The sequence below is a fragment of the Primulina eburnea genome, unplaced genomic scaffold (genome assembly GCF_022965805.1).
Source record: "Primulina eburnea isolate SZY01 unplaced genomic scaffold, ASM2296580v1 ctg973_ERROPOS1174311, whole genome shotgun sequence".
Lineage (NCBI taxonomy): Eukaryota > Viridiplantae > Streptophyta > Magnoliopsida > Lamiales > Gesneriaceae > Primulina > Primulina eburnea.
This window is the reverse complement of record NW_027331729.1, coordinates 352,318-365,082: the sequence shown is the minus strand read 5'-3', so window position 1 is coordinate 365,082 and position 12,765 is coordinate 352,318. Positions and strand designations below refer to the sequence as shown.

At 34.5% G+C, this 12,765-nt stretch overlaps 3 protein-coding genes across 3 annotated transcripts; all 3 read left to right on the top strand.

The window, feature by feature from the left end:
* The first annotated feature begins 1,028 nt into the window (after positions 1 to 1,028).
* Positions 1,029 to 2,820, top strand: LOC140822602 (xyloglucan galactosyltransferase XLT2-like). Its single transcript, XM_073183385.1, has one exon. It carries the CDS (start codon positions 1,133 to 1,135, stop codon positions 2,582 to 2,584), a length of 1,452 nt encoding a protein of 483 aa, XP_073039486.1. The 5' UTR covers positions 1,029 to 1,132; the 3' UTR covers positions 2,585 to 2,820.
* A 541-nt stretch (positions 2,821 to 3,361) lies between these two features.
* LOC140822599 (cytochrome P450 81Q32-like) lies at positions 3,362 to 5,277 on the top strand. The gene is made up of 2 exons (XM_073183379.1): positions 3,362 to 4,329; positions 4,465 to 5,277. The coding sequence occupies exons 1-2, from the start codon at positions 3,454 to 3,456 to the stop codon at positions 5,080 to 5,082; spliced, it is 1,494 nt and encodes a 497-aa protein (XP_073039480.1). The 5' UTR covers positions 3,362 to 3,453; the 3' UTR covers positions 5,083 to 5,277.
* Positions 5,278 to 9,882: 4,605 nt separating this feature from the next.
* On the top strand, positions 9,883 to 11,646 carry LOC140822591 (cytochrome P450 81Q32-like). Its single transcript, XM_073183372.1, has 2 exons — positions 9,883 to 10,783; positions 10,893 to 11,646. Exons 1-2 carry the CDS (start codon positions 9,911 to 9,913, stop codon positions 11,508 to 11,510), a joined length of 1,491 nt encoding a protein of 496 aa, XP_073039473.1. The 5' UTR covers positions 9,883 to 9,910; the 3' UTR covers positions 11,511 to 11,646.
* Positions 11,647 to 12,765: the final 1,119 nt, after the last annotated feature.

Below are 12,765 nucleotides of genomic sequence, written 5' to 3'. Positions count from 1 at the left end.
ATTAAGTAATTTCAAATTTTCACTCACAAATGTTTCTTCAAATCCAAATCTTCCTATCTAAATACAAAATAAGATCATGGGGAAAATTTAATCTCAAGATGGCAAGACGCCTGATGATTGTAGGCTCATAGGAAAATTTAATCTTCAAAAACCGTGAATTGCACGACGCCTGATGATTATAAATGGATCTCAAAAAGTCCAACCAAAACAACTCATGAGATAATGATTTTTTGTTTTCCTCAAGCCAAACACAAAAGCGAGTACTCAATTACTTGGAGTAAATTGCCACAGTTTCGTGCATTTAAATTGGTTATTATTTTTCTGCAAAAAAAAAAAATTTGTTTATTATTACAACTTATGTATTGCTTATAATATTTAAAATATAAATTTTACAACCGACAATATTTATTTTAAGATTTTTGAACGGTGGAGTAATTCTCACGACAAAGTTTTCAAAAATTTATATTATATTGATTGTAGAGAACATTTGTTGACATATAGCTATCACATATTATATATATTTCTACATTCCCTTAAAATTTAAGTATCATGACAATTAGTTGAGTTGTCGCTTACAAAAAGTAGCTGGTAATAATTTATATTACCTCTTTGTCCATGTCAAACTTTTAAAAAATCAAACTGAAACTGGCTTCAATAAATAAAATCGATGGGAAAGTTTAGGTAGTGTATATTTGTTTTTATATTTTGATCCCTTTTTCCAACTCTATTCATTTTTTGATGTGGTGTTGACGTTGTAACATATATAAATTTGACGTGGTATTTTTGTGTGCAGTGTCACATCAATTCTCCAAATGAAAAATTGCAAAAATCAGAAAATATCAAATTAGTACTGAAATTTGATAATATAGAATATATATAAAAAAAATACAAACCAAAAAAAAAAATTCTCTTAAAATCAATTATTTATGTACGTTGATTTTTCTTTTATTGTTTAAAGCCATGTAATATTCTTTCTCCAGATTTACAAGCAAACTGCTGGAGCTTTCATCTCTAAATTAGCTTGATTATTTATTTATCAGCCGCCTAGTTATACAACAGTCAACACATCCATCTCCTTCGAATTAATCTCATATTCCAAAAAAATTCATTACATGCTTCGATTCATAATCCCATGTCGGATCCATCATCCTCTGAATCCCAATTCCGTAAAAAGGATAAGAAATTATTTTATCCGAGACACATGCAATCCAAGTGTTCATTAGCGGTTCATTTCTTGTTTAAAATTTTCCTGCTATTCGCAATCCTTGTCATCCAGGTTTTAATCCTGAACTTTATTTTTCGTGCTCCATCAATATCCATATCCGTTCAGCAAATTACAGAAGAAAAGATTACGCCATCGCCGCCCCCAGTGAAGGAATGCGACTATGGTTACGTTTATGTATATGAACTCCCCGCCATGTTTAACAAAGAGTTGCTAGAAAACTGTCAAGAGTTAAACAGATGGCAATCCCGCTGCCGTTCGATTTCCAATGCCGGGCTTGGCCCGAGAGCTTTTGGCCTCTCGCGTGTCGTGCCGGAAAATCTTGCTCCGGCTTGGTATTGGACGGACATGTTTGCAGCCGAGGTCATTTACCATGATAGAATACTGAAGCACAAGTGCAGGACAAGGGAGCCGGAATCTGCTACGGCATTCTACATCCCTTTTTACGCTGGACTCGCGGTGGCAAAGTATTTTTTCAAGAATTACTCGGCGAAAGAGCGCGATCGGCAATGCGAGCAGCTACTCGGGTGGGTCAAAAATCAAGCCCATTTCAAGAAATACAATGGTTCGGATCACTTCATCATGCTCGGTAGGCCGACTTGGGATTTTCGACGTTCCACTGATGAAGATTGGGGTTCTGGTTTTGTATACATGTCGTTGATGAAACGCATCCTACGTCTGTCTCTGGAAAGAGATCCGTGGGACAAGCTAGAGATCGGCGTACCCTACCCCACCGGATTTCATCCAAGGTCAAGGTCAGAATTGGATGAATGGCTTAATTTTGTACGAACTCGTAATAGGACAAGTTTGTTCACATTTGCTGGTGCAAAACGAAATTTAAAGGGTGATTTTAGGACAGTGTTGATGGATCATTGTTACAACGAGTCAGGGTCTTGTCGTGTGGTCGACTGCTCGGGGACTCGGTGTTCTGACGGGACATCGGAAATTCTTGAAGGGTTCTTGGACTCGGACTTCTGTTTGCAGCCTAGGGGTGACACATACACAAGAAAGTCGATGTTTGATTGCATGTTGGCCGGTTCAATTCCCGTTTTCTTCTGGAAAAGAAGTATATACGATCAATACGAGGTGTTCTTGGGCAATGAACCGGAGAAATTCACGATTTTTATAGATTGGAGAGATGTAAGAAATGGGACATCGATAAGGGAGGTGTTGGAAGGGTACAGTAGAGATGAGGTAAAAAAGATGAGAGAAATGGTTATTAATCTTGTACCAAATTTCTTGTATAGTTCGATGCGTAATGATCAAGAAATAGGGTATGCTAAAGACGCCTTTGATATTGTTATTGACGAAGTACTGAAGAGGTTTAAGGTGCAAAAAGGGGTGGAGCATGCTCAAAGCTAGATTAATTAATAGGTGTGAACAAGATGATTTATCTCGTTAAGATTGTTCAAAATCGTGTGTCTGGCATATCATAAGTAACGTTCAAATTGTAAAAAAAAAGTGAAAAATCTCTATGTTAAAGTGTATCATGATTCATGTGTGACTGAATGAGCAGCTAGAAATCGAAAGATTTATTGTGCTCGAAATCTTTGAAATTTGCAGACTTGAGAATAATTGCAGCTGGTTGAGATATATTTCATATTTTTAAAATATGTATTTTATAGTTGAAAGATTTCATTTACTTTACAACGATGATTATCTTTACTGTTTTGTGATAGAATGGATATGTCATTTCATATAATTAAATACTCGTTAATGTTCTTTGTTCCATAAAGTTAAGACATCATGTCCGAATTAGATAGTTTTCTGTCATTCGGAGTTGGTAGAATATTGTGCAATCTTTCCAACTGAGACAACTACTGGAACAGATTGACTCTAGTATCTTTTTAGATTTAATTCTTTTCTGACCGATGACAATGTGACTTTATTTCAAACAATTTGAATAATTTAGACTGTTGGCCAATCTTGACATATATTAACTTTACAACTCGAGTTCAGATACTTCTACGCCTATGACTTGAATGGCTTGATCTTCTTAAGCATTGTCTGAATGGTTTGATCTAGTCCTGCGGCCCCAAATCTGTAGTATATTTAAAACGATTAGACATAAAACAGTTTGATATGTTATTTTTCAATAATCAAAACTTATGTGAGTGGATATATATATTATATCAGCAGAGTATGATAGGCCACATAAATTAGAGACTGGATAAACATGAATATTATGGACGTATTCATACGGATACTTTCAAGAGAGAAACGAATCAGCCATGGATACAACCTTGTTCTACACTCTCCTTCCACTCTTCCTTCTTATTTTGGCACTAATCCTCCCATCAAACATAAGGAACCGAAAACTCCCACCGAGTCCCGTGCCTGCACTTCCTGTAATAGGCCATCTCCACCTCCTCAGGCCTCCTATGCATCGAATTTACCATAAATTCCCAGAAAAATTAGGCCCCATCTTCTCCCTTCGCTTTGGAAACCGCCTCGTGGTGGTGGTCTCGTCCCCAACCGCCGCAGAGGAATGCTTCACCAAGAACGACATCGTGTTAGCCAACAGGCCTCGGCTAATCATTGGCAAATACATTGGCTACAACTACACAGGCCTAACAAGTTGCCCATACGGCGAGCACTGGCGCAATCTCCGGCGCCTCACTACAATCGAGATATTCTCCTCGGCCCGCTTGAACGTTTTTCAGTCCATACGACAAGACGAAATAAAGATTCTTCTGCGGAAGCTCTACCTAAAGTCGCATCATGATTTTGGCAGAGTGGAACTCAAGTCCCTGTTGTCTGAGTTGTCCTTCAATATCATCATGAGAATGGTTGCGGGAAAGAGGTATTTCGGAGAAACCGAGGAGAATGAACAGGCGAAGGAGTTCCGAGAGCTGATCAAAGAGGCTTTCACGTATGGTGGTGTATCGAATCCCGCCGATTTTTTTCCGGCGTTGAAATGGATAGACTACAATGGTAAAGAGAAAGGTATGCAAAGACTGAGTAAGGTAATGGATGCTTTCTTGCAAGGATTGATTGATGAGCACCGCCGTGATAAAATCAAGACCACCATGATTGGCCATTTTCTTGGTTTGCAAGAGGCGCAGCCGGAGTACTACACAGATTCAATAATCAAAGGCATTATAATGGTGAGTGAGCATAATTCTTTCTTCCCAGCTTTTACGTACTGGGGAATGGAATTGAGTATAACATGAACAAGACCGATAAAATTCACTAGCTAAAGTCCTTTTGAAAAAGAATTCAGGAGCTATTCCAATTTTCAGGTGATGATACTTGCTGGAACCGACACATCATCGGTGACCATAGAATGGGCAATGTCTGCTCTGCTCAACCATCCAGAAATGCTAGAAAAAGCTAAAACTGAATTGGACAGCATCGTGGGAAGCAATCGCCTCATCGTTGAATCAGAAGTACCCAAGCTAGCATATCTTCAAAACATAATCTCCGAGACATTTCGGTTGTTCCCCGCAGCACCATTATTAGTACCACATGAATCATCCGACTATTGCAAGATCGGGGCATACGACATACCTAAAGGAACAATCCTGCTCGTAAATGTGTGGGCTATCCATAGAGACCCCATGACTTGGGATGATCCCGCAAGCTTCAAGCCCGAGAGATTTGAAGGTAAAGAAATTGGACCGCCGAAACTGCTGCCATTTGGGATGGGCCGGAGATCGTGTCCAGGAAGTGGTCTGGCGCAAAGGGTCGTGGGCTTGGCCTTAGGGTCGCTGATTCAGTGTTTTGAGTGGCGAAGAATAAGCGAGGAAATGGTGGATCTGGGTGAGGGGGCAGGGATATCCATGCCCAAAGCTATACCGCTTGAGGCGGAATGCAAAGCACGCGAAGTGCTGCACAATGTTTTCTCGTCAGCTGCCTGAAATATTGGAATGGTTTTATGTGACGTCCAAAATGGTTCTTACTAGCCTTGAAAAGTTGCTCCATTATCTTTATGGATGCCCTCTTCTTTGTATCGATAATAAACTTTGTGAAACATGTATTATAATAAAAAGGTGCGTGGTTTGTTTTTTTACCAAAAATATTTCAACTTTAATTATATTTTGTTAAATACATAATTTTACTTGTTGAAAAACAGATTCCTACTCAAATTAATTTTATCTTCTAATTATAAATATAAAAAAATATAATAGTATGGTTTATTTGAATAAAATGGTGAAAAGCAAACAAACAGATGATCTCCGTTTTCAATGTCACAACTTTTTTTTATATTGCATTAAAAAAAAAATTGATTATATATAATACACTTTCCTTTTTAATTTTTGTTGTTTAAAACATCGGTGATTTGTGTTTTCTCATGATTCGCTTGGTAGTTTTGAGTATGTGGACACTAGTAACTGAATCGCGTTGTGAATATTAAATATACTTATAATAATTAATAATTGTGTGTTAAGAGTTTTAATGTAAATCTTAGTTTTACAATTTCTCTGGTATATTCACAATAAAAAATAATATTTTTTCATTAATTATCCAAATAAAATATTTGTCTCACAAAATACGACCCGTGAGACCATATCAGACAATTTTTTGTCTTTCTAACGTTATTGAAACATATTTTTATTAAGTTTACATTTAAATCTTTATTTTGAATCTAACATATTCTTGCTATGTTATATATCTCAACTTAAAATGTAATGTTCTTCTCATCAAATTTTAGATTATTTATGTGACATATTAATACACTACACGGGAGAAATATCAAATGTGCAACATAAGTTTAGGCATAACGTTAGACGAAAAAGCATCTTATATTAATATCATGTCAACTGGATGGATAAGCTTGAAAACATGCCACTCATTGGTTATTAAACACTATTTATTATATACAAATATTTAAAAACAAAAAACAAATAAATGGCAGACACGATGAATCTGGCGACAAAAAGATATCAAAAAATTGAAAGCGGGAGAATATATTACGTAAATTTGCACTAAATTTTAAACTTAAATTTAAGTTTGTATTAAGTTATTATTAGAAAAAATATGTGTTTCTAGTTTTTAATCACAAAAAATGTTTATACACTTTTTGGGCTCATTTGTCTTTTATTGAAAATATATAACAGATATGATATTTTAGATACCAACTATTTCAGATTTGATATCAATATATTATTTTTTAGTACTCAAATGTGTACTGCTAAGTGTTGATATTAAATAGATTTGTTTCTTTTTGGATGAAAATGAGTAAAAAAAATTGAAAATATGATATGATAGTAACAATCATATGTAGTAACGTGACAGTAATACGTCATATCTGGTCTACAGGCGAAGTTCGATTTTCGGATTTAGGGCTGCGGAGGACCATCTAGGTTTTGCAAAAGAGGTCATTTCTTCGAAGGTTCCGTGCTTAGCTCACTGCATTCGTCACCAAGTGTGTCTTTACCTTAACGTGTAGGCCTCATTTTCCTTCCTAATGAGGCAACAATAGTCGTGATTATTCCAAATGACCTGAGTTCATCCTCTACCAAATCCAAAGTACTCATAGGACATATATATCAGGCCAGCTGAGCTCTTTTTTTTTTTTTTTTTTACGATGAAAACTTTGATAATTTATTGAAAAAGAGAAATATTTTCGATTACAAGATCGATCAATCAATCAAAAAAAAAATTGTCCATACCTCAAAACAAAAGAGAATGAGACGAACAAGTAAAAGAGGTAATTTGACTCCAACAAATTTCGAAAGAGCTCATTTTACTTGATCATGAAATCTCATAGTACATATTATATAAGGTCTGGGTACTCGAACTCATGTTACTTTGTCAAGAGTAATCATAATTCAACTCAAGTCACCTGAGTTCTTCTCATCATGTCAAAAATCTACACAAAGAAAGTACTGATGTGCTATTGTTAATCCTCCAAATTTAAACTTATATTCTCCAAACAAAATGATTATAATAATGAGTATGGTTGAATCCACAAAGAACAGAAGATTATTTCTTTCGAGAAAAAATAAATAACATGGTTTTTTATTGGATAAGAAAAATAAAATAATAAAATTAAAATTAGAAAGTAATACAAAATAATAATAACTCAAAACAAGAATTAAATAACAGCAAAGAAATGATTAACGAAGTAAAAAATTCAATCTTACTGAGTTCTGATTCAATAGAGTTCAACTATTCAATTGTAACACTGATTATTGGCTAACAAATTATTTATGTAATTCCAAGCAATTAACCTTGGAAATATATGGATACCCATTAAATCCTTGTGTTTTCTTAATTTAATTGATTAAACCTAGAATCGAGTCAAAACTTATCAGTAACTAAATGAACACAATACCATTGAACATTGATTAAAATTTGCATTTTCGCTTTGTGAAAACAATTAATCCTGAAATCAACAATCGAGATAATTGCAATTGATAAATCTAATTTCATCGATTTATTTAGACTAAATATGTTATGAGAGAACAACATGCTTAATCTATCGTTACTTGTGTTTTTATGGAATAAAACTATATCAAATCTTTCTTTATCTCACTAATAAAGCTTTTTCTCCAAAACTCTTAAATAAATTAAATATCACAATTAGGACTCTTAAAATATGATATTTTTATCATAATTTTCGAGCTCTATATGCAGTCATAAAGAGCAGCATAGCAGTCACAAGCCGTGGTCACGCCTTATTTCAGAAACATATGTTGGATGGATGATTAGAATTCAAAAAAAAATTATTTAATTCAACAAAAGAAAATGACAATAGTATTGTAAATTTTGACAATTCAAGTTGATTACTTATACCAACTAATTTAGATAAAAAAAAATAAAAAAAAATTGTTCAATTTTTAAAAAATATCTGGAACACTCAATTTTTTGTAAGATCTATTTTTATCGTATCATTTTCTTTTATTATTTGTATATATTATCTCTACAATGCATACATTTTATTATAGTCCTCAATTATTACATTTTTTGAACCATCAATTCTCTGTAATTTTTTTATTTACAACGGTGTTAGTTGTTATTCTATTTTATGTAAAGTGATAATCATTGCTACTGAATTTTTCTAATATATTCGTCATCTTTAATTTATTAAACACTTATATTTGATAAAATAAAAAGTTCATACTATTATAACAATCTATCAGCATATAAAATTATTGACGTATTGATTCAAAAAATATTGACTGAAACTTTATATTCAATTTAATGAATTAATTAGTAATTAATTCATTGATACATGTCTATATAATATATAACTTATAGGAAGAAATTGTTGTATAACTTCATTCCATTAATCGACTGTAAAAAATTAGCCTTTATTATTTTGTCATATAACTATATTTATAAATTATTAATCATTTTTTTACTTGAAATTTTTTTATGTAATATAAGATATTATTTTGCGCGAGTCTATTTTATTTATATTTAATATATGCAAAAAAAAATCATGGTTTAAAGACAAATTATTATTTAATAGAAAGTTATATGATAAAACAAATTATTAGGAATTTGTAACATGTAACATAAAATATTATTTTGTCAGCCTTGTTTTTTTGGTTTTAACAGAACGGTTGAGTAGCTGTACGAATACACGAAAAATGACGTATTTTTCTAATACAATGAATTATTATTTGTTATAAGCAAAGTTAAATGATCAAACAGGCTACAAGTAGAATAAAGAGAGCAGAAAATTATAAACGCTAAAAAAGCATATCACAATGATTTTTATCATGTTTTATTCAAATAATATATAAATGTAAAAGTCCTAAGTTAAATAAAGATATTAGTATCAACATTTTAAAAAGACATATCACAATTATTATTTGTTACCATGTTTTATTCAAGTAATTTATAAGTGTAAACCAAAAAAAAAATGTTGGTTACAAATAAATTTCATTTAAACTCATAAATCGAGCCTTATCTTACAAACAAGCAATGAAAATAAAGATAAAGCGTAAAGAAAAACCAAATAAACGATGCATTATCTAATTAACGAGGACACGAAAAAATAATTAATATGACATCAAAGAAAATTCATAATTCAAAAATGAATTATTTTTAAACTTTAACTAATTTATTTTACATAATGAAAAGATAAATCAAAAAAATTAAATCATTAGATAAAAAATAACATATTGTAATATTGATAGGCATAAAAAAGAACAAATATATACTAATAATCACACATAGTTTAAGCCCAAATAATTAGATATTTAAAACAAACAATTAATAAAGGACAAATGAAAATTCAAGTCTCACACACACACATATATATTATATTAATTATATATAGTCTATCAAATTAGAGGAAGTTGGTAAAAAATTCTCGATCAAAACATTTCTTTGGCTTCACTCTCTACCCACAAAATTGTGGTATTATGTCATACAAAATGTGGTACATTTCATGTGGAAATGTGGTCCATTTCATGTGGAAATGTGGTACTAGAAAAGTACCCAGAGACTGAACACACAAAAAAAAATCGACGGCTGAGGAATGAAGGCCAATTTTCCGATCAAACTAATACCATAATTATAAAAAAATCAAGATTAGATAATTGCGTGTTTTGTTTTTAAAATTAATCTGTCAAAAAATACAAAAGACGAGGCCTTTAAGAAAGACACGTGTCCTTGATAAAATGGCCCGTGAATGACAATAATGGGAGCTCCTTATCTTTATAATTAAAGAAAAAAAGATAACACTTACATATTGTGGAGGTATTCATATAGGAGAGAAACTAATCAGCCATGGATGCAACCTGGTTCTACGCCCTCCTTCCGCTCTTCCTTCTTTTGGCTCTGATCTTCCCATCAAAATCAAGAAACCGAAAACTCCCACCGAGTCCGGTGCCTGCTTTTCCTGTTATAGGCCACCTCCACCTCCTCAGGCCGCCTATGCATCGAATCTACCATAAATTCTCAGAAAGTTTAGGCCCCATCTTCTCCCTTCGCTTTGGAAACCGCCTCGTGGTGGTGGTCTCGTCCTCAACAGCCGCAGAGGAATGCTTCACCAAGAACGACATCGTGTTAGCCAACAGGCCTCGGCTAATCATTGGCAAATACATCGGCTACAACTACACAGGCCTAACAAGTTGCCCATACGGCGAGCACTGGCGCAATCTCCGGCGCCTCACTACAATCGAGATATTCTCCTCGGCCCGCTTGAACGTTTTTCAGTCCATACGACAAGATGAAATCAAGATTCTTCTGCGGAAGCTCTATCAAAAGTCGCATCATGATTTTGGCAGAGTGGAACTCAAGTCCCTGTTGTCTGAGTTGTCCTTCAATATGATCATGAGAATGGTGGCGGGCAAGAGGTATTTCGGTGTATCCGAGGATGATGAACAGGCGAAGGAGTACCGAGAGCTTATTAAAAAGGCTTTTATGTACGGTGGTATATCGAATACTGCCGATTTTTTTCCGGTGTTGAAATGGATAGACTATAACGGTAAAGTAAAAGGTATGCAAAGGATGGGTAAGGAAATGGATGCCTTCTTACAAGGATTGATTGATGGGCACCGCCGTGATAAAATAAAGACCACCATGATTGGCCATTTTCTTGATCTGCAAGAGTCACAGCCCGAGTACTACACGGATTCAATAATCAAAGGCATTATATTGGTGAGCTAGCATTCAATTTCCCTAAAACGGAACCACATGAAGATTAAATAATTTAAATCTAGTAAATCTACCCTTGTTAAGGAATATTCATGATTTTTTCCGTTTTCAGGTGATGCTACTTGGTGGAACCGACACAACATCAATAACCATAGAATGGGCTATGTCTGCTCTGCTCAACCATCCAGAAAAGCTAGAGAAAGCTAAAGCTGAATTGGACAGCTTCGTGGGAAGCAATCGCCTCATCGATGAATCAGAAGTACCCAAGCTACCATATCTTCAAAACATAATCTCCGAGACATTTCGGTTGTTCCCCGCAGCACCATTATTAGTACCACATGAATCATCCGACGATTGCAAGATCGGGGGATACGACATACCTAAAGGAACAATCTTGCTTGTAAATGCGTGGGCCATCCATAGAGACCCCATGACTTGGGATGATCCTGCAAGCTTCAAGCCCGAGAGGTTTGAAGGCAAAGAGATTGGACCCGCGAAACTGCTGCCTTTTGGGATGGGCCGGAGGTCGTGTCCAGGAAGTGGTCTGGCGCAACGGGTTGTGGGATTGACCTTAGGGTCACTTGTTCAATGTCTTGAGTGGCGAAGAATAAGCGAGGAAATGGTGGATTTGAGTGAGGGGATAGGGATATCCATGCCCAAAGCTATACCGCTTGAGGCGGAATGCAAAGCACGCGAAGTGCTGCACAATGTTTTCTCGTCAGCTGCTTGAAATGAGTGGTTGAGGTGTCCAAAAGGGTTCTTACAGGTCATGAAGTTACTCCATTTGCATGCCCTGTTGAACTTAGGATCGTCTGTTTTTGTAAAATAAAATAATAAATTTGAAATAATTCTCAGGAGGTTTATATCATGTTGGATCTTATTTTTTGTACATGGAATTGAAACATGATCCCCCAAACGTATCCATTTCCTGATTCCTGCCATGTGATCATATTTTTACACCTCAGCCCAATGCATCTATGAGAAGTTGGTTACCTGCAGGCCGGCTGGATGACTTGAGGCAAGTACCAAAAATGGTCGCGAGCTCTTTAAATTGAGCCAACTCTCCTCTGAGACATATGGCTGATGATCACGACCTAGCTAGGGTTCGCCCTTTGCCCGGTTGCCATTTATTCGTCATTCGGGTCTTCATAGCCCGAAGTTGATCTCACGATCTATAAAAAAAAATCTTCCAACAAAAGCCAATTTTACGATGACATCAACACATCAGATTCAGCTTCATAGTCAAATATATCATCCTCTTCGCCTACTGTTCAGTTTTTTCTGCCGCAAAAAAAGGAATGTACAAAAAATTTGTCCATAGGTGTTAGGTGCATGAATGGAGAAATTTTATCCAAATTTCTGTCACTCTCTGCATTTGAAATTTTTCTACCAATATGTTGACCAGGAATTAAATTGGTGAAAATCAGTTTAGCCAAATAATCGAATAATATTAGTTAAGAATTATGATAAACTCACCACGAAAATGAATTAGAAGAATTTTCTAAAGTTTATCTAGAATTCTGAAAAGAGAAAAATAATATCGGTATGTGTGGCTAGAATTTGGACTTGGTTGGTCGCAAGTCATGTCGACTCACAGGTGCAAAATTAGATTTGATTTGTAATTCTTCGGAATAAAATGACTAGAGAGAGGCGTAAATCAAAATTATATCGCTCGTCCTTGCGATTTTGGCTCAAAATCGTATTGCTTGACATAAAAATTTTAGACACTTTTAGTCCGATGATAACTTATCACTAAAAACTAAAGAAAACATAAATAAGAGAGATCAAAACTGCTTTGGTTTCAATAAACCTGGATGGAAAATGAAATTTATCTCAATTGAGACGTATTCAATTTTTTATTTTTTATTTTTTAGGGTAGGGTTATTAACTGGTTATGATAAGATAACATCGGGGGCAAAAGCATCGAAAATTCATATGTTGATAGATGTTTCAGCACATTATAAAGAATTGAATTTGTTTTAAAA